Source organism: Nannospalax galili, unplaced genomic scaffold (genome assembly GCF_000622305.1).
Source record: "Nannospalax galili isolate Female #2095 unplaced genomic scaffold, S.galili_v1.0 scaffold389, whole genome shotgun sequence".
In the NCBI taxonomy this organism is placed as follows: domain Eukaryota; kingdom Metazoa; phylum Chordata; class Mammalia; order Rodentia; family Spalacidae; genus Nannospalax; species Nannospalax galili.
The window spans coordinates 2,989,862-3,013,476 of NW_008360310.1; the positions used below are offsets into that span (position 1 = coordinate 2,989,862).

The window sequence follows — 23,615 nt, forward strand, 5'->3', positions numbered from 1 at the left end:
ACGGCAGCGGCCAACTCCACGGGGGAGGGGAAGACCTAGAGAAGGGAACTGGCCCCGCAGGAATGGAGGGAGAAAGAGGAATGTGGGAGGGCTCTAGGAGACAGGGGAGGGACCAACGAAGAGGGGGGAGGAAGGGGGGGTCCAGTCTCTCCTGGCCGAGCACTTTTTTTTTTTTTTTTTTTTTTTTTTTCAAAAAAAAAAAAAAAAAAAAGGGGGGTGTGCGGAGAGGGGAGGGGGGGCCACACAAAGAGGGGGGGGGGGGGGGGGGGCGCGTCGCCTTTGTGGTGGTTCTTTTTTTTTTTTTTTTTTTTTTTTTTTTGAAGTCCTAAGCCTGATCTCCAGGACCAGGTTCTCTGCTTCCAGCCTCTAGAGCTGCGCCTAGCCAAAGGTATGGAGTCACGGTGCTGGGCCAGGGGAAGGGGATTTGGGGATGGAGAGGATAGTGGAGGGACCAGGAAAAAGGGTGGTGCGGGCTGGAGTAGGGGAAGCCAACCAAATGACAGTTTTATTATTGCTAAAGGGGAGACACAAGAATAGTTAAGAGCTGAGTATACTGGGGATAGAGACTGCAGGGTGCAGCTCGGAGGGCCCTAAACCTTCCTCCAGGACCTCCAAGCCAAAATATCCCCAGAACAAAGCTGTCTTGTCTGAGTTGGGGGAAGCAATACAGGCCCCCTTGCTGCAGAGAGCTGTTTTTAGCCTTGGATAGAGAAGGCCTGAGCTGAGGAGCAGACAGCCTAGCCTCTGGTTGCCCAGTGACAGCCACAGTGGTGTTGACAGGAAACTTGGACAACCCCACCCCAAACCCTGCCCAGCATGAAGCCTAGCCCTCCGGGACCCCTTGACTCTGAAGGCTATCTGTGAGCCCATGTGCTAGGGAGGGTGTACAGTGGGTTCTCCATGCACCCTTTAGCCTCAGCTCTTACTGCCTGGGCATCTGTCCCCATGGGACTAGCCCTCTCATTCAGAGTTCTGAAATATGAAGGTCTTCCAGGTTCCCCTTGCCTGCCACAATCAGTTCTATTATCTGAGTCTGTCTGGCCGCCTGGCCATCCTGTCATTCTTCCCATGTCTGCTCCTTGGCTTTTATTCCTTCTCTTCATGTTTCTGCCTCTGCATCACTTCCCAGTGCTACTGTGTATTTGGTTCTCTATCAACAATCCATATTCAATGGATATTGAATATCACCCTTGTGTGACCCTTGTGTCTTTCTGCTTTCCCACAGTCTCCCTTCCTCTCACATCCTGTCTGTCTGGGTCTTCCTCTCTGTGTCTCTTCTCAATCTCTATATCTTTATATCTGGGGAGATATAAAGAGACTCCTGGTCTCTCCTCTCTCCTCCCTCTCTTCTCTCCTCTCTCTCTCTCTCTCTCTCTCTCTCTCTCTCTCTCGTAAATGGAGATAATGATGATAATGATAATGATGGCAGAACTAGGAAAGGACATTGTGGGACATAAAAACTAATTATAAAAATTTTATTATTTACAAAAAGGAAGGAGAGCCTCCCTCCCTCACCCCCAATCTAGGTCTCTAAGGCTGTGCCTGTTTGCTTTGTACCCATGCCCTCATTTAGTGTGTCTCTCACTATCTCTCTGTTCCTTACTGCCAGCATATCTCTCTCTCTCTCTCTCTCTCTCTCTCTCAGGCCTTTCCTGCCATGCGACCTGTTAATGTGTGGCAATGGTGCCCATGGGGACTGTTGCTGCTGGGTTTGCTGAGCAGCTCCAGCTTGGAGTCTCCATCCCCCTCCATGGGCCCAGAGAAGAAGGCAGGAAGCCAGGGGCTGCGATTCCGGCTGGCTGGCTTCCCTAGAAAGCCCTATGAGGGCCGAGTGGAGATACATCAAGCAGGTGAATGGGGCACCATCTGCGATGATGACTTCACGCTGCAGGCTGCACACGTCCTCTGCCGGGAGCTGGGCTTCACAGAGGCCACTGGTTGGACCCATAGTGCCAAATATGGCCCAGGAACAGGTAAGCAATGCTCCAGGCATAGCCCAAACGTCACCTAAATTCAGCTCAAGTACAAAGGAAGGGACATCAGGATGGCACAGCCAGAGGGACAGGTCATCAAGAATAGATAAAATTAAGTAAATCTGGGGGCTGAAGAGATGGCTTAGTGGTTAAGAACACTGGTTGTTCTTGCAGAAGACCTGGGTTTGAATCCCAGCACCCACATGGCAGCTAACAACTGTCCATAACTCCAGTTCCAGGGGATCTGACAGCCTCTTCTGTCCTCCGTGGGCATTGCATGACAGGGGTGCACTTACCTACATGCAGGCAATACACACATACACATAAAATAAAAATAATAAATATTTTTTAAAAAATTAAGTAAATCCAGCCAGGCGTGGTGGCGCACGCCTTTAATCCCAGCACTTGGGAGGCAGAGGCAGGCGGATCTCTGTGAGTTCAAGGCCAGCCTGGTCTACATAGTGAGTTCCAGGTCAGCTGGGGCTACAGGGAGACCCTGTCTCAAAAAGACCAAAGAAAAAAAAAATTAAGTAAATCCATGGGTGAAGAACCATTCAACAAAGTTACTTGCAGAGCCATGTAACCTGAGGCTAAGCACTGCTTCCCATATTCCTTGTGCACATTGAGGAAAAGATTACAAAGTTTCATTCTGCAAAGTAGGATTCTACAAAGCCATGCACAAGGACAGCCCAGTGCAGGTGAACCCTCAAACTGAATGCTCAAAATATAGTTGGCTTCAGGGGACTCTGAGAACAAGTGAATGAGGTCTGGCTGACCCACCACTGGAAGGCTGTCCCACAGCTGGAAAAAGTTACATACTACAGCTGACAAAATCAGGTTCCCCACTAGAGCTGAAACTAACAAGCTGGAACCGATGTGGGACAAGTGTGAGTGTGGGGGTAGGGGCACAGTGCTCTGAGGCTGGAGGTGCTCAGACCATATGGACCCATAGTGGAAGCAATAGACAGACATGGTTGCAACCTGCTGCTGATACCCAGTTCCCACTACCTATACCACCCACGAGACAAAGAGTCACTTGTAGATTCATTTTTTTTCTATGTATATGAATGTATTGCCTGCATGTATCATGCATGTAAGTGCACCCATGTCGTGCAATGTCTGCAGAAGTCAGAAGAGACTGTCAGATTCCCCTGAAACTGGAGTTAGAAATGGTTATTAACCACCCTGTGGGAGCTGGGAATTGAACTTGGGTTCTCTGCAAGAACAGCCAGTGCTCTTAACCCCTAAGCTATCTCTCCAGCCCTGTAGACACGTTTTGGGACAGACAGTAGAAAATGGAAATGCTGGACTAGGGATATAGTTCAAAAGCAGAGTGCTTGCCCAGCCTTGGATTCAGTCCTCAGGGTAGAGAGAGAGAGGGAGGAGAGAGACAGACAGACAGAAGGAGAGACAGTGAATGGACTTTCGAGGGAGAGCTGCCCCATGTGAAAGATTCAGAAGCTATATTTCAGGAAACCAAAAGTTTGGCATGGAAATAAAAAAGCCTTGGATAGCCAGGCATGGTGGCGCATGCCTGTAGTCCCAGCACTTGGGAGGCAGAATCAGGCGGATCTCTGTGAGTTCAAGGCCAGCCTGGTCTATATAATGAGTTCCAGGCCAGCTGGGGCTACAGGGAGACCCTGTTTCAAAAAAAAAAAGCCTTGGATAGCAATTACATCATGGATGTTCAACTTGTTGGTCATGTGACTGAGGGGTTTTCTGGATGGCATCAAAGGACTGCATCAGGCCTGGTAGAAGAAAGTCGTAAAGCCTCATAAGGACTTTCTGGTGGTTATGTGGCCTGGTGGGGCAGAAGGGTAAGCCTTGTTAGACTATGAGTGATGGGGATACACACCTTTGAGGGTCTTTCCAGTTCTAAGAGAAAGTCACTTGATACTCAGTATGGTCCAGACAGCAAAAACAAAGGAGTCCATGGCAGCAAGCAAGACGAGCATATAGAGAATGTCCTGTAGGAGAATGTCAGGGTGAGGTGAAAAGACTCTAAAATTTCCAAGTCTCAATGATATATCAAACTCCTAGGCAAGTTGTTAGATTCCCCGGTCTTTTTACATAAAATGGTCTTCTGGAAGCTCCCTTCTAAGAAGGATGTACACTCCATACAGAACATCTGACACACAGTATGTACTTAATTATAGCTATCATTGAAGGGATAAGAGCTGATCAGAACTTCAGTGTCAATTCTTGGGTTTTGTTTTGTTTTTTAATTCACCCTATGTAATAATTCTCAGTATCCCCAGATCACCACCAACTTTTTATCCATCTTATGCTCTTTCCTCTTCCCCTCCAGATCCCCTGTCCTCTCTCCATCCTTTTCGCATCAGAAAACCAAAATTATCCTCAAGGCCACATGATGCCACCATGTTCCCGCTCCCCAACATCCCTATCATTCCTTCATCCGTCCCCCCTAAGCACTTATTTGTCTCTTCATCTTCCTTTCCTCAGGCCGAATCTGGCTGGACAACCTGAGCTGCAGTGGGACTGAGGGAAGTGTGACTGAATGTACCTCCCGGGGCTGGGGGAATAGTGACTGCACACACGATGAGGATGCCGGGGTCATCTGCAAGGACCAGCGCCTTCCTGGCTTCTCAGATTCCAATGTCATTGAGGTCTGAAGTACACACACACACACACACACACACACACACACACAATATACATGATGTCCAGAGAAGGCTCTGGGGTGGTCCTATGTGGTTAGAAGACATATTAGAAGATAAGGGATCCATTAGCCTTCATGGGATAATTTAGATTTCTGGGAGGCTTGAGGCTTGTAAGAGGGCAAATGAGATGCTGTAAAATCCAAATTTTTTGAAGCACAGCACATAGAAATTACTAAAGCTGGCATGAGCCTTTCCAACTTCATTCCTAGTCACCTTCTCCTCCCCAGATGTTCCTCCTTTCCCTAACTCTCCCATCTTACTTCCTCCTCCTGAGACACTTCCATTGAGAACTTTCACGCTCCCGTGCAGTTAAAACTGGTTCCCTTCTTCAGCGCCTTCCGCCTGCTTTGATTATTTCTCAGGGCTTAGCATAGTCAATCACTCAGCCAGTGCAGAACAGGCATACCCTAGACTGGCAGCAGGCCCGGCATCTTTCTTAACCTTGGGTTTTACAACAGACACACTCAATCAAGGCTCCTTAAGGGTGGCAGGGCATGTAAGAGGTGCTACTGTAATTCTTTCCCCTCCCTCTGGTCCCACTTCAGGTGGAGCATCACCTGCAAGTGGAGGAGGTGCGACTTCGACCAGCCGTGGGGCGGGGCAGGCGACCCCTGCCCGTGACTGAAGGACTGGTTGAAGTCAGGCTTCTCGATGGTTGGTCGCAAGTGTGTGACAAAGGCTGGAGCACCCACAACAGCCATGTGATCTGCGGCATGCTGGGCTTCCCTGGAGAAAAAAGAGTCAACACGGCCTTCTATAGGTGAGCGGAAAGGGGCGAGGCACTGCGTGAAGCCGGGGTCTGGGAGAAGGAATACAGGGAGGCTGCAGTGACTGGCGAGGTGGAGACTAGGGGGACCACGAAGGGTTTTTCCAACCAGGCTTGGAAGCAAGTACCGCTAGGTTCCCGCTTCGCCGCGGGCTGCGCATGCGCCTGGGTGATGTCACCGCCGGCTAGCAGATTCTCGGGCTTCGGGGTGACCCGAGTTCAGGAGAGGTAGCTGCTCACCTCGCTCAGGCTGCTTTCGCCAAGTTGCACCGGAGGGCTCGGGACTGCTAGCCAGTACCCGAGCGACGCGAGAGCTCGGGCCTCATCTCGGCCCAGCACGCCCGCCAGGGCCGCCTGGTCGTCCTTGTCCGGCGCTGGCCAGCTCCATCTGCCCTGGACCTGGCGTTCCGCGTAGGCCTCCAGGGCGGGGTCATCCTGGTCAACGGTTTTCAGCGGCTTCCGTAACAGAGCATCTAATTTGATAGTTTTGATAAACAGCCTATGTGAGCCATGCAGGTACTTGGAGATCTTTCCAGTATCAGTCTGCAGCCTATTTTGCAGGCCACGAATGCTTGTTTTCTTAAGTTCGTCCTTGTTTCACTTGCTGATGGGCTTCTTGACGCCTAGATGACTTTCCACTGAGCAGTGCTTCAGATGTGGTCTGTAAGGGCAGGGTACTTGTAGAAAAGCTCGTCTTTGAAGGAAGTCTGCATTACCTCGTTCTGTTGAGACAGAAAATCGTCTCAAGTCTAATCTTACTGATAAAGTGGCATTTTGAACATTAATATATACTGGGCAGAACACGAAAGTGATATAACCAATATTTCACTGTCTTCTTTATAATGAAATCGTGGGCGCTTTTGTTAGTCTTAACACTATGTTCACAGCCAACTCCATCCCTTCAATTTAGTAATAATCCTCCCACAAAAGGTCATCATGGTGGTTTGAAAGTAATATTGAAATCATTTTAGATCTGTAAGAACCGCCATGCTTTTTTCCTAAATGCTCATAAACTGTTTAATAACTTGTTCTTAAATAGAACTTACATATAGATTGAGGAATCTTTCTTTCTTTCTTTCTTTTGAAAGTCAATATATTATCTAATAACCACTTATTTCCATATTTGCTGGAATTTTCTTTACCGTGGTGTGGAGACACATCTGAAAGTCCTTTCAGCCCTAAGGAATACAGCTTAGCTGCCTAGAGATTGACACCATTTTAAAACGGCTGTGTGCTGTGCTTCTTTACTGTCATCCATCTTGGCCTGTTTCTTCCTCTGGACTTGTTCTTTACCTTTCAGAATCCAAACACCACGTTCTAAAAGAGTAGTAGGACAGGGGCTGGAGAGATGGCTCAGCGGTTAAGAACACTGGCTGTTCTTGCAGAAGACCAGGCAGCACCCACAAGGCAGCTAACAACTAACTGTAACTCCAGTTCCAGAGGGTCTGATAGCCTCTTCTGTCCTCCATGGGCACTGCATGACACAGGTGCACTTACCTACATGCAGGCAATACACGCATACACATAAAATAACAAATTTTTTATAAAGAGTAGTAGGATTTAAATAGCAGTTATTCCAAAAGAAGAGGATGAGATGGCTTAGAGATTCATTCATCCAACACTTAGAGACCCACTAGGTCAGGTTCTATTGCAGACTTTAGGGATTCAACAATAAAACAAAAATTCTCAATCTGATAAACTATGGGAGAATCAGTAAGTAAACATAAAATAGAAGGATGTTAGTGTTATCGGTGGTCTCTATCAGAACCAGATGCTTCTAGATATGCAGCAAGAAAGCAGCAAGCTACCTGAGCTAGAGTGCCCAAAACCATCTGGCCAATGCCCAGGGCTTCCTTTTGTGGGTCTAGGAGGAGAGTTGCTGGTTGCTAAGGGGTGAAACATGGCTGGTTTCCTGTTTCGATTGGAGGCTTGGATTATGTAAGCCTTTATTCAGCACTTATGTCTTTTCCCATGATTCATGATTTTAATCATATATATACCCAATCATATATGGCCATAGATGGTAAATAAGGTTTTTTCCCTAAATGAGGAGGATTTTAAAATGGTGAGGGTACACCCCACACAGACATAGATGAGGAAGAGAAATGATAAGAGGTGGGGGGAGGAGACAAGGCATTCCTGTTTTCTTCACATCAGTGTGGCTGGAGCTGAGGTGAACGGGGGTGAAAATAGCAGGCAATGTGATGGTGGGAGGGAGGACACAGTGAACTACATCTAGGTAGGCCATTTGGGAGACTTGGGCTTTTACTCTGTGAAATAAGGAACTGTTGGAGGCTTTGAGTAGACGTGTTTGTTTTGGGTTTTGCTTTGTTGTTACTTTATTATTTTGTGTGCACATGAGTGTGTATTGTCAAGCAAGTGCAACCTTGCACAGATGGAGGTCAAAGGACAGCTTGCAGGAGTGGATTCTCTCCTGTGGGTCCCAGGGATTGAACTCAGGTTGTCAGATTTGACAAGTCCTTCCTGTGATGAGCCATCCCACAGCCCCCACAAGTGTTGTTAGTTTGCTTTGTTTGAGACCACGTCTCACATAGCCCTGTCTGGCCTTGAACTCCTTATCCTCTGGCCTCCACCTCTCAAGTGGTCAGATTATAGGCTTTACAACCACCACACCCAACTGAGATATGACATTTGATTCTTATTAATTTAGTTGTATTAATTATTAGTGTATGTGATGTGTGTATGGGTGAGTATATGCCATGGTGCATGTGTGGAAGTCAAAGAACAATTAGGACTCAGTTGTCTCTTCTCGCTGTGGATTCCTGGGATCATCTCAGATTGTCAGGCTTGCATGGCAAGAGCTTTTACCTACTGAATCATCTTCCTGACCCTTATTATTTTGACTGCTCTGCTTCTTAAGATTTATTTCTTTGTGTGTGTATGTGTGTGTGTGTGCCACATGTGAGTAGATATCTTCAGAGGCCAAATGAGGGTATTGTATCCCCCTGGATGTTATATCCCCTGGAGCTGGAGTTACAGGTGGTTGTGAGCTGCCTCTTGTGAGTGTTGAGAACCAAACTCAGGTCCTCTACAAGAGCAGCAAGTGCTCTTAACTGCTGAGTCTGCTCTCCAGCCTCCAGCCCCAACTGCTCTGTTTCTTAACATGGACTATAGGGGCAAAACACGGTGGTGCCTGTATTCCCAACTTTTGAGAGGCTGAGGCAGCAGGATCATGAATTCAAGAATTCCAGGCCAGCCTGGGCAACATAGAAACCCAGGCATAAAAATAAAATAAAGCAAGAAAGGTGGTAGAAGCAAAAATACAGGGCATCTGCCAGGCGTGGTGGCACGCGCCTTTAATCCCAGGACTCGAGAGGCAGAGGCAAGCAGATCTTTGTGAGTTTGAGGCCAGCCTGGTCTACATTATGAGTTCCAGGACAGCTGGGGCTACAGGAAGACCCTGTCTCAAAAATACAAAAAAAAAAAAAAAGATATTCTCTCAGCTGGGCATGGTGGCGCATGCCTTTAGTCCCAGCACTCAGGAGGCAGAGGCAGGTGGATCTCTGTGAGTTCAAAGCCAAGCTTGAGCTACATAGCCAATTTCAAGCCATCCAGGGCTACATAGTGAGACCCTGTCTCAAAATAAAATAAATGTGAAACAAAAGCCCTGCCTGATGATGGCACAAGCTTGTACTTCTATCACTTGGGAGGCTGAGGCAAGAGGACCAACAGAAGTGCAACACAAGCCTGGGCTACACTCAGAAAAAAAATAATAAATATGAAATTCATATATTAAAATCCTAGTGCACCTTCACACAGTACAGTATGTCAAAACTTGTGACTACACAAGAGAAATAGCAGAGCAAGAATATGGTCAAAGAAAAGACAAGATGATCACTGGGAACTCTATAAACCTAAAAAGAAGAAGGAGGAGAAAAGAAGAAAAGACTGGAGAGATGGCTCAGTACTTAAAAGCACTTGATACTCTTGCAGAGGACCTCGCTTCAGTTCCCAGCAGGCACATGGCAGTTCACAACTGACTGTAACTCTAGTTCCAGGCATCATCTGGCCTGGTGGTTCAATCCTGTAGTTGCAGCACTTGGAAGATAAAGGCAGGAGAACCATCATTGGTTCAAGTCTACCCTAGTCTACATGGCGAGATATATGCCAGCCAGGACTACATTTCAAAACCCTGTCTCTGTATCTCAATCCCCCCAACCCCCAAAAACAAAACAAGAAAACCCAACCTACAACACTTGGATAGGACAAAGAGTAGCCATAATTAAAGTCTTCAAAATTAGGGACTGGAGAGACAGCTCAGTGGTTAAAAGTACTGGTTGCTCTTGCATAGGACCTGGGTTTGGTTCCCAGAACCCACATGATAACTATGAATCATCTGTAACTCCAGTTCCAGGGAATTCAGGGCCCTTTTCTGCCCTGCTCTGGCACTGTAAACATATGGTGCACTTATATACATTCAGGCCAGAAGACCCATACACATAAAATTTCATTTAAAAGGCTTCAAATTTAAAGGGAAAATGAGAGGAAAAACAGACCTGGTTCCTGTTTTAGTTAAGACATCAGACTTAAGGAAAGCACCTGGGCAATTAAATAACTCAATTCTTCAGGACAATTAAAACTTAGGCTGGGTGTGGTGGTGCATGCCTTTAGTCCCAGCACTCAGGAGGCAGGGCAGGTGAATCTCTATGATTCACCTGGTCTACATAGTAAGTTCCAGACCAGCTGGGTCTACAAGGAGACCCTGTCTCAAAAATAAATAAATTAATTAATTAATTAAAATAAAATTAAATAAATAAATAATTTACTTCCCTGAGAGGAAGTTTGGGAGAGGAGCTCAGCTTATGAATGGCCAGGCATATGGGATTAGAACTTGAGCAGGAAAGACACTCCCCAGCCAAACTTGGCTAATGTCCTCAGTTATTTAGCTTGGTCCTTGGCTCTGGAAAGAGCATCCAAAAGAAAAAAAAAAGCACAAAAGAAAGAGAGAAGTAAAAGAGATGCAGTCAGCTTCCCTTGGCCTAACCCAAGCTAGTTCTCTGTCCTCAAAACTCCAGTGGGCTTCCCCTGTGCCCTCCCCTGGGGTTTACTACCAACCTTGCCCAGGAGCCCTCAATCCTAGTCTGCCTTGGTCTGATTTCTGAAGGTCTAGGTATTGGGACACTATTTGTTCTGAGTCCAAGTCTGCACTGCTGCTCATCCACCAGGTCATGTGGTAGAAGGATAGGGCCTTGGGAATATCTGATGACATCATATCCTACTATTGGGAGCTCCCTGACTGATGGGAAAGGAATCTTGCCCCTGGTTCTGGCTGCATTGACGTTTCCCACTTGATTCTACACTCATCCTGACTTGGTATTGTCTTACCCTCACAGAAAGTTGAGGAAGCGAATGGCCAGAGCCTCAACCCGAGGCCCCAAGCCTCTTGGAAGGTAATAGGGCAAGACCCCTGGGACCTCCTGCCCACCCCTGAGGCCTCAGGAGGTGGATGGATGGATAGCAGCCTATCCAAGTCCATCCCAGAACCCACACTGATGAATTAGGGATGTGACTGGAAATGGCTGTCCCCAGGGGAGGGAGGGGAGGCAGGCATGGGAATGGGGGACCTTTGCTGTTAAGGAACAAAAGGAGGAAATAATATAGAAGCAACTGAGGAAAAGCATCATCTACTTCTCCCTAATGGCTAGGATTGTAGCCTCAGCCCCCTGCATTCCTCCTTCTCCCCACACCCAGCTCCTTAGTTCCCTTAGTCCAGAACATCCCCATAGTCTCCTTCCTTGACCTTCAGCTAACCTCTTTCTCACTTGATACAGAAACAAATCCTCCACTTTCCCTGGGCCACATCCTCAACCACTGCCTCTACCAATCTTTCTCCTTTTTGCAGACCAATCACCAAGTTTAAAGTCAAACACAAGTCCCAAGTGGGCAGAGGGCCAAGCAAGAGGTAAATAAAGTTGGGGCTAGAAACAGAGGACAAAGGCAGTGGGGGAACTAGGCTGTAACCAGGGCGGGGGTTCTGAGACAGCCCTACTGGACTGTTGGAGCTGATGTAGAGGTGGAGGAATAGCAGCTCTGACAACCACCTTCGAGATCCTGTTAGAAATGTAAAGAGGAGCCAGGTATGATGGCTCGTGCCTTTAATCCCAGCACTTGGGAGGCACAGGCAGGCAGATCTCTGTGAGTTCAAGGCCAGCCTGGTCTACAAAGCGAGTTCCAGGCCAGCTGGGGCTACAGAGATACCCTGTCTCAAAAAGACAAAAAAAAAAAGAGGCCTGATGTGGGTCTCTGGGGGATTGTGCTTGTTATAGGACTTTTGGTTCTTGACCTATGTGTTCTTCTTCCCATGAGTTCTAGTAGATAATCCAGCATTTTCCCCCTTCAGACACTGCACCTGCCTCTTCCCACAGGAGTACATGTGTTTATGGAACCAGTGTTCACATCCTGCTTTATTTGGTCGGTTCTTTTTATTTATAAAGTAAACATTACCAGTTTACCTGGTGTGGCATGAGACTCAGGGTTGCCTTTGGAACCTTTCCAGATATGGATTGAGATTCAAAGCCCCTACCTGGCTGGCTTCCGGTTCCATATTTTCCTCCTAGGCTCCCTCAGAACTCAGGGGAGTAGGAAACTTCCAACCTTTCCATCTAACTTGTCTCTAAAAGGCAGTCTACACACTAAAATCTCCCTTAAAACTTAGAGAGCATTGAGGTCCAGAGAATCCATCCTTTCCCATTGTCCCCACCTCTCAGCAAACTCCTGCATCACCCTAGGTCTCCATGGTATGCCTCAGTCCTGGGCATACACCCTCTGGTGGTTGTAAGAGTTCAGAACTAGGGGAGGCTTCTTGCAATCCCCTTTAGCTTGGGGTCATCTTTGCTCAACTTAACCATCCTTTGCTCTCGTCCCTCACCCCTACCCCCACCCCATTAAAGCATGGCTGTTTTTATTGGTTGTAGGGAGCAGAGAGGAGGGCCTTTTGAGAAGTTAGTTCCTGTTATGACCTCTCTGACTTTTCTTTTCAGCCCAGCAGGACATTGAGAGAGTACCTGATCCCTTTGATCTTCAGAATCCATTTATCCTGAGCTTCCAAAGGCATTCTCTACAGCCTCCAGCTTCCTTTGCCTGTTTTGTTTACAGATTTCTCCTCTTCCTGAGTCTTCCTAGCCAATGGCTTCAGGTCATAGTCCTTCTTTCCTCAGATGTCAGGGTTGGGACACCTTACTGCAATAATGCACATCAAATCGGCCTCAAGGGCCCACTCCCTGAGCTCATGCCTCCCTGCCTCACAGCTATTAAGCACTTCACCACCATCCAAATCAGGCCTCATCTGCACCCAGCTGTTCTGGGAAGATGGTCCCCTCTCCCCCACACCTCACTGCAAGCTCTGGTTCCATTGATATTTGTGAGGTCCCTTCTTTCAGGCATGTTACTGCTTTACTATCTCTAGTTTTGTTCTATTTTCCTGCTCAGATGGCTGTGGGCAATACTTGGTTGAACCTGCAGAAGTATGGACTACCTCATTAAAGGCATCTGCAGCTTGGCTCAGGTCTGGGGTCATCTTTGTCATTTTGTCATCCAGAGCCACCTTCCTTCTTTGGCCATGTAGTCCCTCCAACTTTTTGGCCTTTTTTTTTTTTTTTTTTTTTTTTTTAAAATGTGTATGCAATGCCTTCAGAGGCCAGAAGAGAGTGTCAGACTCCCTGGAACTGAAGTTAAGAATGGTTGTCAGCCACCGTGTGGGTGCTGGGAACCAAAGCCAGGTCATCCGCAAGAGTAGCCAGTGCTCTTAACTGCTGAGCCATCTCTCCAGCCCCAACAACTTTTGTGTCTTGTGTTTGTCCTCATTCCAGGGTATGTCTGCCGGTCCTTCATGCTGCCACCTAGTCTGTTACTCTTACAGCCACTCCGACTTCTGAGAAGCCATTTAAATCCAGAGTTCCTCAGTCCTTTGCCTCCTGGCTCATTTAGTCATTTGACTGATTCAGTCACAGAGTAATAGAAGGGTCTGCTCCTTTTTATGACAGCAACTGCCTCCTGATCATCTTTCAGCTTCCCATTTAATTTGTACACCAGCCTAAAACCACTGGGAACAAGGTTTCTGTCAGGCAAGGCAACCCTGGTCATCATTCCCCTAGAGTTCTGCTGCTGCAGAAGGTCCCCCAAGGACCCTTGTATCTGAGGAGTCAAAGCTCTTTCAGCCTAGGCACTTGCAACCCCCGTCTCTTCTAAGGAGAGCACAGAAGGGAGCAGGGAGAGGAATAAGAGGCTGGGGGTGGGGAGATGTGACATGCTCCACAGCAATGGAGCAGGGAGGCACAAACACTGTTTCACCCTACTGTACCTCATTCCTGTCCCCACAGGCTGCTGGCTCAGAGGCAGCAACACTCCTTTGGGCTACATGGAGTAGCCTGTGTGGGCACAGAGGCCCACCTCTCCCTCTGTTCCCTGGAGTTCTATCGTGCCAATGACACCACCAGGTGCCCTGGGGGGAGCCCTGCAGTGGTGAGCTGTGTGCTGGGCCCTCTCTACACCACTGGTCTGAAGAAGCATCAACAGTCAAAGCCTCTGGGGGAGGTCTGTGAGACAATGTTTTCCTTTTGTTTTTGCTGTGCTGGGGACTGAAGTCAGGGCCTCACACACAATAGGCAAACCTATCATTCAGCTATGCCTTTGGGGCCAAGACAGTGACTGTGACCTTTTTCCACCCCAGGTGTAAACCCCCTAGTCTGACTGCCGCCCTCACTAAGCATAGCCCTGACCTTTGAAGACTGAGAGGAACCTGGGGGAGTGGGGTACCACAGACCTGACAACGCCCACTTGCTCTCACCAAAACTCATCTCCTTGGGCTATTTAACCCCACCCCACCCCTGGCCAATGTTTCCATTCACATCAGTTGGGTATGTCTCTTCTACAGGCCCGTGTACGTCTAAAGGGTGGTGCCCACCCTGGAGAGGGCCGGGTAGAAGTTCTGAAGGCTGGCACGTGGGGCACAGTCTGTGACCGAAAGTGGGACCTGCAGGCAGCCAGTGTGGTGTGTCGGGAGCTGGGCTTTGGCACTGCTCGAGAGGCCCTGAGTGGCGCCCGCATGGGGCAGGGTGAGAAGAAAGGAAGTTCACACTCCTGGGGGTACATTCCTTGGAAAGGTATGGAGTTCTCTGGGCAATAAAGATCTAGTTACAATCTTCTGAGGCCTGATTTCTGACCCTAGGTATGGGTGCCATTCACTTGAGTGAAGTTCAGTGCTCTGGTCAGGAACCCTCCCTCTGGAAGTGCCCTTACAAGAATATCACAGCTGAGGACTGTTCCCATAGCCAGGATGCTGGGGTCCGATGCAACTTACCCTACACTGGGGTAGAAACCAAGGTCAGTCATATATTCTACTCTGGGTCATTCTACCCAGGCCTGGCCTCCAGTCCACAGCCTGAATGCCCCTAGTCATTAACCCCAGGATCCCAGCATTCTACAATTCCCACACAACCCTGCCACTTGCTATCTCTGTTCCCTTATAGACTGCCATTCCAAAAGCCTCCCCCTGTGCTTCCACTCTGTACCACTACAGATCAGACTCAGTGGGGGCCGCAGCCGATATGAGGGGCGAATCGAGGTGCAAATAGGGGAACCTGGGCATCTTCGCTGGGGCCTTATCTGTGGAGATGACTGGGGGACGCTGGAGGCCATGGTGGCCTGTAGGCAACTTGGTCTGGGCTACGCCAACCACGGCCTGCAGGTAAGTGGAAAGGAAGAGAGGGAAACCAAAGCTGTTGTAGTCAAAGCCTGCATTTGGGGCAAAGGACTGTGGAGTTGAGTCCCTAGTCCAAGGAGGCTGGAACCTATGGCCTCACAGAAACACCTACATATGTCCCCAGGAGACCTGGTACTGGGACTCAGGGAATGTAACCGAGGTGGTGATGAGTGGAGTACATTGCATAGGGTCTGAGCTGTCTCTGGACCAATGCGCCCATCACAGAACACATGTCACCTGCAAGAAGACAGGGACCCGATTCACAGCTGGAGTCATCTGTTCTGAGAGTGAGTGATGGGTGGGTGGTACAAGCCAGGGAAGTGAGGCTCTGGGCCACCCCTTTGGAGGGAGATGGGTTCTGTGATCTAGAGGGGAACTCCTTGGCCATGAGAAGCCAGTCTCCCTGTTGGGGGATGGAAACACCCTCAACAGTAGCTTCCACCACTCCCTTCTCATGCAGCTGCTTCAGATCTGCTGCTGCACTCAGCGTTAGTGCAGGAGACTGCCTACATCGAGGACCGGCCGCTGCACATGTTGTACTGTGCTGCTGAAGAGAACTGCCTGGCCAGCTCTGCCCGCTTGGCCAACTGGCCTTATGGCCACCGTCGTCTACTCAGATTCTCCTCCCAGATCCACAACCTGGGAAGAGCTGACTTCAGGCCCAAGGCTGGGCGCCATTCCTGGGTGTGGCATGAGTGCCATGGGTGAGAGGGCAGAAGGGATCCATTAGAAAGGCAAGACTCCAAGGGACAGGGCAAGCCTGCTGGGGTCAGAGAAAGAAACAGAAGTTCCCTTGTCCCCACAGGCATTACCACAGCATGGACATCTTCACTCACTATGATATCCTGACCCCCAACGGCACCAAGGTGGCTGAGGGCCACAAAGCTAGTTTCTGTCTTGAGGACACTGAGTGTCAGGAAGGTGAGTTGGAATATAGAGTGGACTGAGGCCAAAGCACACACTTGCCTTTCACTGACATATCCCATTCCCTTCAGATGTCGCCAAAAGGTATGAATGTGCCAACTTCGGAGAGCAAGGTATCACCGTAGGTTGCTGGGATCTCTACAGGCATGACATCGACTGTCAATGGATTGACATCACAGATGTGAAGCCAGGAAACTACATTCTCCAGGTGCTCAGCATTTGCCTGGGGCTTTAGTTAGTTGGTTGGGAGTACTACTCAAAACACCTTTAGACTGGAGACAGTGCAGCTGGGTCAGGTCGGCTTCCTCTCTTAACTCATAGGTGGTCATCAACCCAAATTTTGAGGTAGCAGAGAGTGACTTCACCAACAATGCAATGAAGTGTAATTGCAAATATGATGGACACCGCATCTGGGTGCACAACTGTCACATTGGTATTTGATGGGAAGGGTGATAGGGAACAATGGAAGATGGAGGGAAAGGCCTTCATTCCCTAAGTGGTTTCTGCATCTCCCCAGCCTTCCCCTACAATGGATGTGATCCTGCCTCTGTACAGGGAACCCTCACAGTGCCTGTAAACCCTGCAGGTGATGCCTTCAGCGAAGAGGCCAATAGGAGGTTTGAGCGCTACCCTGGCCAGACCAGCAACCAGATCGTCTAAAGTGCCACCACACCACCCTCCTCTGCAAACCACCACTGGCCCCCAATGGGGGTCTGAGGCTGCCATTACCTCAGGAGCTTACATGGAACCCCTGATGTCAGCAGAAGTTAGCACTTTACAGTTAGCCCTCCCTTCCTGGGCCTGCTGTCAGTATCCCTGGCCAAGCATGGAGAATCAGCAGCCAGCCTAGCACCAGGCCGAGTGCACTACAAAGAACTGCCCCACCAGGAATGGCAGCAGCTCATTACCTTGAATGGGGAGGTCAGGAAGGTCACAGATCGTCTAAAGTGCCACCACACCACCCTCCTCTGCAAACCACCACTGGCCCCCAATGGGGGGTCTGAGGCTGCCATTACCTCAGGAGCTTACATGGAACCCCTGATGTCAGCAGAAGTTAGCACTTTACAGTTAGCCCTCCCTTCCTGGGCCTGCTGTCAGTATCCCTGGCCAAGCATGGAGAATCAGCAGCCAGCCTAGCACCAGGCCGAGTGCACTACAAAGAACTGCCCCACCAGGAATGGCAGCAGCTCATTACCTTGAATGGGGAGGTCAGGAAGGTCATCTCCCAGAGTTCTAAGTTCATGGGAGATATAGCTTTACCTCTAGCTTTTTGGTGGGGGGAAAAAAATCCAGCCCCCTGTTTTTGGCTATATCATGTTGCTCAGTGTAATTTTATTTTATATAAAAAGTGTTCTTCAGAGTCCAGGATTGGTGCTGATGGTTAGAGGGACCTGCCCCCCAGTGGTTCATTGATTCCTATGCCCAGGTGCCCTCAGAATCCAGGCTAGGGAGGCAAGAAGCCCTGTACTCTTGCTAATCCCGTCACTCTGTGACCTCAGGGGTCACATATAAGGTCAGTGTTTCTGATCCCCGCCGGATCTGCACTGCCAGCTGGGATTGGGTTCGAACAGCCTCATAAACATCTTCAGCATTTTGTACCATCTGCTCCCCAATGGCCAAGATCACATCACCAGGCCGCAGACCAGCCCTGTGGAGGGATGGACAGAGAGCAAGGAAGGAGGAGATGGCCGAGCTTGAGGATACATGCACATAGCTCCTAACCCTTCACATAGCAGACTCTCTTTCACCTGTGTGCAGGGGAGCCCAGGATGACTTTGTGGATGAGGACGCCATGCTGAACATCAGGAAAGCTTGGTTCTCGGAGCTGTAGTTCAGCAAGGATGCTGAAAGAACAGAGATCACCCTATTAGCCACACCCAGGCCCTCTTAATTTCAAGTCTCTCATCAACACACTGGCAAATGTATTGCCAGGACACACACTAGATACCACAGATACAAAGGCAGCACACGCTCTAAGTCTTCTATACTTAGGAATTGGCATATATACATAAAATATAACTAATTCCAAATGATACACAGTGTTAAATCAATTGTGCTAATGCCATTCTAGAATTCTGTTTTAAGGAGAAGCAGAATTTAAGCTGAGCCTAGAGGGATGGGTCTCATGGGAGTGGGAAATCAAAGAACTCCTGTAGAAGCAATAAGCCATGTGTGGAAATAGCCCTTTAATGCTGTATCAATGGATTGAAGGCTTTAAATCACAGCAGTAATAGGATGGAATTAATCTAATCACATGGATACAAGATGTAGTAGGGTAAGAAAGTTATGATGTGAACAGCTCTTGTGACAATGGATAGCAGTTCATCTTAGATAAAAATAGGCTTTAGACCAAAGCCCAGAGTTGTGTACCACAGAGAACACTCGTGGTCTCATACATCATGACCCCTAAAATACCTGGGAGTAAGAGTCAGCATCATCACTCCAATGTAGCGGCGCTGGGACCCACCGATTCCAAACCAGGAATCTGTGAAAAGGGGACAAATGAGCCCCACCCAACTATAACCTTCTTTCCCTACTCCTAACAAGAGTACTCTCTCCAGCAAATCCCAAAGAATGTCCCTCCCCTATGTCTCATCCTCCATTTTAAAGAAGACAGGCTCACTTTTCTTTTCTCCACGATGCAGAAACTCCCTAAGGCGATCAGAAGGGATGGCAAAGGAGATTCCAGCTGTCACCTTCATGGTGTTCACTCCAATCACCTCCCCATCCTGCAGGGACACAGCCCCCTGTCCCCTAGCCCACACAGATGGCAGAGAATGGGGGCACCTGAACAAAAGTAGCAAGGACTTGGGAAGGGGGTTCTGGTTGGATGCCAGGAGATAAGACTGCAGAAACTTGACCACAAATCCTTAAATCGGGGAAAAACCCACACTGACCTGGCATATGGATTCTTGGAAGAAAGGACATCATACTCACCAGATTAACCAGGGGACCTCCAGAGTTTCCAAACTGCAGGGCAAAATCAAAGAAAACATCTGGAAGTTCTATGACTGGGCATAACCAGAATGTAGGTACATTTGCCAAATTCCTTTCCCATCCCATGAACTAGAGTAACCACATTTTGCAGCCCTCTGATACAAGTCAGCTGGTGCTGGCACCACATAGTCACTCTCCCCTACCCCAAACTTGTACTCTATCGGGACGCACATCAATAGCTGCATCGGTCTGAATGTATTCTACATTGGTCTGAGTGAGTCCCAGGTCCCTGGCTGGACGCTGAGCAGAGCTGACAATGCCAGATGTGATTGTGTTCTGCAGTGCAAAGGGACTTCCCATGGCAACAACAAACTCCCCTTGCCGGACTTCAGCTGAGCGACCAAGGGGCAGTGTGGGGAGGGGTTCCTAAGAGGAAATGAGTATCAGAGACCTGTCATCTTAAGAAGGGAGTGGCAAACAGTTGCCACCAGATCTGGGCTACTCCAACCCCACCTTGGTCTGAATCCTCAGCGTGGCAATGTCTGCCACGGGGTCCACAGCTGTGACCATGGCTTCGTACGAGTCTCCGCTAGGCAGCCTCACTCGGACTCGTCGGCGATCAGCCACCACGTGGGCGTTGGTAACAATAAGCCCGTCGGCAGCCACCACAAATCCTGAGCCGTTTGAGATAGGGACTTCACGGCCCGAGAACGGGTGTCTGGGGTGCGGGAAAATCACCGATAAGAGGAAGCTCCCAACCCCTCCGGGCTCACTTGCCTTCTGCCAGATGGTTACAATACCTCCCGGCCAACTCCATTACCGGTCCAGGATCTCGATATAGACCACAGCAGGCGCTGTCTTTTCCACTACGTCCGCGATGAAGTTGTATTGGCTCCGGGGAGAGGTGGGCGGCGGAGCCGGGACAGCGGCCAGCACAGCCGGAGGACCCCGCCCCCCACCCCACCACAGCAGCAGCACTGCCCCCCCAGCGCCCAGAGCCACCACCAGCCACACGCGCGGACGAGCTCCAGGAGTCCCGCAGGCCTCTTGGGGTCGGGGGTCTGGGGTAGTCAGTTGTGCCCAGCGATCCGGAGTCCCAGACGTCAGATATGCCCGAGATGCAGGGACCCCCACAGGCACCCGGGCCCGGAGACTGGGGGTCCCATAAGTCACCTGGGCCCAGGGGTCAGGAGTCCCTGACGTCAGCAGAGCCCGGAGGTCAGGGATTAACAAGGGGCCTTTCCTCCAGAAGATCCCTCCCAAAGCCCGCCATCCGCGAAGGCTCCAGCCAGCACCTCGCCCCGCCTTCAGCGCTGCCATCAGCTGCCAGCTCCGCCTAGGCTCTCTCCCCACGCCTGCCCTGCTCTGAGGAGGTGCCGGAGAGCCGAGCCCGCGGACGGGGAGACCCGAGGCACGCCGGGACCTGAAGTCCTCCAAAAGTCCACGCCAGAACCCCAGATTTCCGGAGGCCGACTCCGTCCCCCTGCCCGATGCATGCCGGGATTGTAGTCCCCGTGGGATGCACGTTCTCAGACTTCCATATACACCGGGGCCGCGGGGCATGCTGGGAGCGCCAGCCCTTCCCAGGCGCCTCCGGGCTTCGGGTTCTGGCACCCGGGTGGATGCCCTAAGACTCCGCCTTCCCAGGATCCTCCGCGGCCTTGCGAAGATGGCGGCGGCGGTCCAGCTTACCTGAGGCGGCAGCGATGGAACCTCCCCCAGCTCCGGGGCCGGAGCGGCTCTTTGACTCGCATCGGTAAGCTCCGGAAGTAAGAGGCCGACGCCCGCGTCCTCCTGGCCTCTGCGCCTGATCGCGTCGCTTCTCGTCCCAGGCTCCCGAGTGACGGCTTCCTGCTCCTGGCGCTGCTGCTCTACGCGCCGATCGGCCTCTGCCTCCTAGTCCTGCGCCTCTTCCTCGGGATCCACGTCTTCCTGGTCAGCTGTGCGCTGCCAGATAGCGTCCTGCGCAGGTGCCGACTGCTTCGCTTGGAGAGTGCCTGTGCTGGGCCTGGCCCTAGACCGCACAGTCACCGCCGCCTGTGTCCCCAGGTTCGTGGTACGGACCATGTGTGCGGTGCTGGGGCTCGTGGCCCGGCAGGAGGACCCCGGACTCCGGGATCACCGCGTCAGGGTCCTCATTTCCAACCACGTCACACCTTTTGACCACAACATAGTCAACCTACTCACCACCTGTAACACCGTGAGTGGGGGACGAGGCCGAGAGCGAGAGCGCCACGGGTGGTTTCCTAGGCCCCTGCTCAAGGGGGATACCAAGCCTTACTCCCCACCCCATTACACCACCCCACGTGTCACTGTTTTTTCATATTCTCCCCTGTTCTTTTCTTCTTGCTTTCTCTCCTCCCTACTCTCAGCCCCTACTCAGTAGTCCCCCCAGCTTTGTGTGTTGGTCTCGGGGCTTCATGGAAATGGATAGGCGGGTGGAGTTGGTGGAGTCGCTGAAGAGATTCTGTGCTTCCACGAGACTTCCCCCCACACCTTTGCTTCTCTTCCCTGAAGAAGAGGCCACCAATGGCCGGGAGGGGCTCCTGCGCTTCAGGTGGGTAAGCACAAGTATCTGGCACAAGTTGCTTAGGTTGTCAGGGCTATGGGCTCCTGGGTGAACCTGCCCCACTCCATCCCTAGTTCATTTCCTTTCTGGCCACTTTTTGTCCTTTCTCCCTGAAACTTAATTCCCCTGTATTTTGACAATTTCCTGGTTTAAGTAAGCCTGAGCTGCTTGCTGAGTTAGGCTGGATGCCCATCCTACTCTCTTTTTCCTAGTTCATGGCCATTTTCTATCCAGGATGTGGTACAACCTCTTACTCTGCAAGTTCAGAGACCCCTAGTCTCTGTGGTGAGTGTGTGTTAGACAGGGGATCTCTGGGATTTGGAGGGGAAGTTTCCCACCCCAGCCCTGACTTAGGCCTCACTTCGTGCCCTCCCCTCAGACGGTGTCAGATGCCTCCTGGGTCTCAGAACTGCTGTGGTCACTTTTCGTCCCTTTCACGGTGTATCAAGTAAGGTACTAACTGTCCTCACTTTTTCATGGCTGGGAAGAGGCTTATCTCAGGTCAAAAAAGTAGGGACCTCTGTCCTTTCCCTTTGTAGATTTGTTAATGTTAAGGTTCCATCAGAGAAGCAATATTGTTTACCATCTACCCACTCTCACCAAAGTTCCAGCAAAAAGTGGGAAGGGATGCCAGCCTTTGCTCTGGGTGCTTTAACAGGGCGCTGGTTTGTTTTTTGCAGGTGGCTTCATCCTGTTCATCGCCAGCTAGGAGAGGGGAATGAGGAGTTTGCACTCCGTGTACAACAGGTGATAGTGTACACTGGCATGGTGGATGTGGAGTTCCTTTTTAGGGAGGGAAGAAAGAAGGCTTGAGGAGGTAACACTATAGCCTTCCAATTCTCCCTAGCTGGTGGCCAAGGAATTGGGCCAGACAGGGACATGGCTTACTCCTGCAGACAAAGCAGAACACATGAAGCGACAGAGACACCCCAGGTTGCACCCCCAGTCAGGTGTGTGATCTCTATCACAGGTTTTTGTTTCAGGGGTAGTTTTACTTCCTTATTCCTGTGATAGCCTCTTCTTAGCTTTCCACTCACTTAATGCTTTTACTTTTTTTTTCTTTTTTTTTTTTTTAATAGCCCAGTCTTCCTTCCCTTCCTCTCCCAACCCTTCTGATGTGCAGCTCACAACTCTGGCTCAACGAGTCAAGGAGGTTTTGCCCCATGTGCCATTGAATGTCATCCAAAGAGACCTGGGTATGAGAAAGGGTGGCTTCACACAGAGGAAAAGTGGGTTGTGGAGGAAGAAGGTATACGGAGAATGGACACTTTGCTCTCTTCCCAGCCAGAACGGGTTGTGTGGACTTGACCATCACTAATCTGCTTGAGGGGGCTGTGGCTTTCATGCCTGAAGACCTCACTGAGGGAACACAGTCTCTGTCCACAGCCCTTGCCCCAAAGGTGAGACCCAGGAATAGTCAAGCCTGAGACTTAGGGTAGGTTGGGGCAGTCTACGTGCTCTCTCTCCCTGACTTCTCTTTTTGATGTCAAGACCCTAGCACGATGCCTCTCTTGCAAAGTAGGCATTTGATGCGTGTTTAATGATGATGACTTCACAAGCCCTCTGACATTGTGATCACCTCAGTTCCCCAGCTCTGGCCTGGTGACCCCTCAGCCCACAGCCCCAACATTTGCCAAGTCTTCCTGGGCCCGTCAGGAGAGCCTGCAAGAACGCAAGCAGGCACTTTATAAATACGCGAGAAGGTGAGGCTGTTAGAGGACAATGAGTAGGAAGGGGCAAGTTGGATGAAGCTAATACGATAAACCCTACACAATGTCTCTCCCTGTGTCCCATAGGAGATTCAGAGAGAGACAGGCCCAGGTGACTGACTGAACCCAAAGGAACAAGATGGTACCCAGAGCTGCAGGACGGAGACTGGGGGCAGCCCTCACCCAGCTCAACAAGGCCGGATGAGTGGGTGGTAAAAAGGGAGGGTTGTGGTGCCCCCAACCTCACATTAAATTCAGGGTTTTCACTCAAGATTTCTGTTGCCTCTCTGGGTGTCAAAAGCCCCTTGAGCAGGTTCCTTTTCTTGGTTGAAGAG

At 50.2% G+C, this 23,615-nt stretch overlaps 3 protein-coding genes across 11 annotated transcripts; 2 read left to right on the forward strand and 1 right to left on the reverse strand.

The window, feature by feature from the left end:
* The first annotated feature begins 300 nt into the window (after nucleotides 1–300).
* On the forward strand, nucleotides 301–17,425 carry Loxl3 (lysyl oxidase like 3). 8 transcript variants are annotated; one of them, XM_017796014.2, is made up of 17 exons: nucleotides 301–388; nucleotides 1,646–1,973; nucleotides 4,437–4,600; nucleotides 5,200–5,414; nucleotides 10,775–10,831; nucleotides 11,284–11,343; nucleotides 13,760–13,973; nucleotides 14,314–14,494; nucleotides 14,608–14,762; nucleotides 14,959–15,126; nucleotides 15,266–15,428; nucleotides 15,602–15,845; nucleotides 15,947–16,062; nucleotides 16,137–16,273; nucleotides 16,387–16,498; nucleotides 16,583–16,716; nucleotides 17,003–17,238. In XM_017796014.2, the coding sequence occupies exons 2-17, from the start codon at nucleotides 1,658–1,660 to the stop codon at nucleotides 17,009–17,011; spliced, it is 2,445 nt and encodes an 814-aa protein (XP_017651503.1). In that variant the 5' UTR covers nucleotides 301–388; nucleotides 1,646–1,657; the 3' UTR covers nucleotides 17,012–17,238. The 8 variants fall into 8 exon arrangements, 7 of the variants coding, with proteins under 7 accessions (XP_017651503.1, XP_017651506.1, XP_029415304.1 ...); XR_001872225.2 differs by lacking the exons at nucleotides 16,387–16,498; nucleotides 17,003–17,238 and adding an exon at nucleotides 17,274–17,425 and having other exon boundaries at nucleotides 16,652–16,986; XM_017796017.2 differs by lacking the exon at nucleotides 16,387–16,498 and having other exon boundaries at nucleotides 16,652–16,716.
* Htra2 (HtrA serine peptidase 2) lies at nucleotides 17,378–20,497 on the reverse strand. 2 transcript variants are annotated; one of them, XM_008824735.3, is made up of 8 exons: nucleotides 19,823–20,489; nucleotides 19,516–19,720; nucleotides 19,234–19,428; nucleotides 19,003–19,035; nucleotides 18,689–18,794; nucleotides 18,481–18,550; nucleotides 17,814–17,909; nucleotides 17,378–17,713 (listed from the first exon to the last, which is right to left on the reverse strand). In XM_008824735.3, the coding sequence occupies exons 1-8, from the start codon at nucleotides 20,320–20,322 to the stop codon at nucleotides 17,548–17,550; spliced, it is 1,371 nt and encodes a 456-aa protein (XP_008822957.1). In that variant the 5' UTR covers nucleotides 20,323–20,489; the 3' UTR covers nucleotides 17,378–17,547. The 2 variants fall into 2 exon arrangements, with proteins under 2 accessions (XP_008822957.1, XP_008822958.1); XM_008824736.3 differs by lacking the exon at nucleotides 19,234–19,428 and having other exon boundaries at nucleotides 19,823–20,497.
* Nucleotides 20,498–20,597: 100 nt separating this feature from the next.
* On the forward strand, nucleotides 20,598–23,552 carry Aup1 (AUP1 lipid droplet regulating VLDL assembly factor). Its single transcript, XM_008824737.3, has 12 exons — nucleotides 20,598–20,758; nucleotides 20,835–20,972; nucleotides 21,052–21,202; nucleotides 21,375–21,559; nucleotides 21,784–21,856; nucleotides 21,951–22,024; nucleotides 22,252–22,318; nucleotides 22,419–22,521; nucleotides 22,651–22,767; nucleotides 22,856–22,971; nucleotides 23,156–23,274; nucleotides 23,368–23,552. The coding sequence occupies exons 1-12, from the start codon at nucleotides 20,709–20,711 to the stop codon at nucleotides 23,402–23,404; spliced, it is 1,230 nt and encodes a 409-aa protein (XP_008822959.1). The 5' UTR covers nucleotides 20,598–20,708; the 3' UTR covers nucleotides 23,405–23,552.
* Nucleotides 23,553–23,615: the final 63 nt, after the last annotated feature.

Excerpts from the sequence above, each read along its gene's own strand:
- Loxl3 (XM_029559444.1), top strand. The coding sequence starts at position 1,658 with ATGCGACCTGTTAATGTGTGGCAATGGTGCCCATGGGGACTGTTGCTG. Across the intron at positions 10,832-11,283 it reads GGCCCCAAGCCTCTTGGAAG|ACCAATCACCAAGTTTAAAG; the intron begins GTAATAGGGCAA and ends TCCTTTTTGCAG. Across the intron at positions 13,974-14,313 it reads AGTCAAAGCCTCTGGGGGAG|GCCCGTGTACGTCTAAAGGG; the intron begins GTCTGTGAGACA and ends TCTCTTCTACAG.
- Htra2 (XM_008824735.3), bottom strand. The coding sequence starts at position 20,322 with ATGGCAGCGCTGAAGGCGGGGCGAGGTGCTGGCTGGAGCCTTCGCGGA. Across the intron at positions 19,429-19,515 it reads CGCTGAGGATTCAGACCAAG|GAACCCCTCCCCACACTGCC; the intron begins GTGGGGTTGGAG and ends ATTTCCTCTTAG. Across the intron at positions 17,714-17,813 it reads CTGGGCTCCCCTGCACACAG|GGCTGGTCTGCGGCCTGGTG; the intron begins GTGAAAGAGAGT and ends ATCCCTCCACAG.
- Aup1 (XM_008824737.3), top strand. The coding sequence starts at position 20,709 with ATGGAACCTCCCCCAGCTCCGGGGCCGGAGCGGCTCTTTGACTCGCAT. Across the intron at positions 21,203-21,374 it reads TACTCACCACCTGTAACACC|CCCCTACTCAGTAGTCCCCC; the intron begins GTGAGTGGGGGA and ends CCCTACTCTCAG. Across the intron at positions 21,857-21,950 it reads AGAGACCCCTAGTCTCTGTG|ACGGTGTCAGATGCCTCCTG; the intron begins GTGAGTGTGTGT and ends CCCTCCCCTCAG.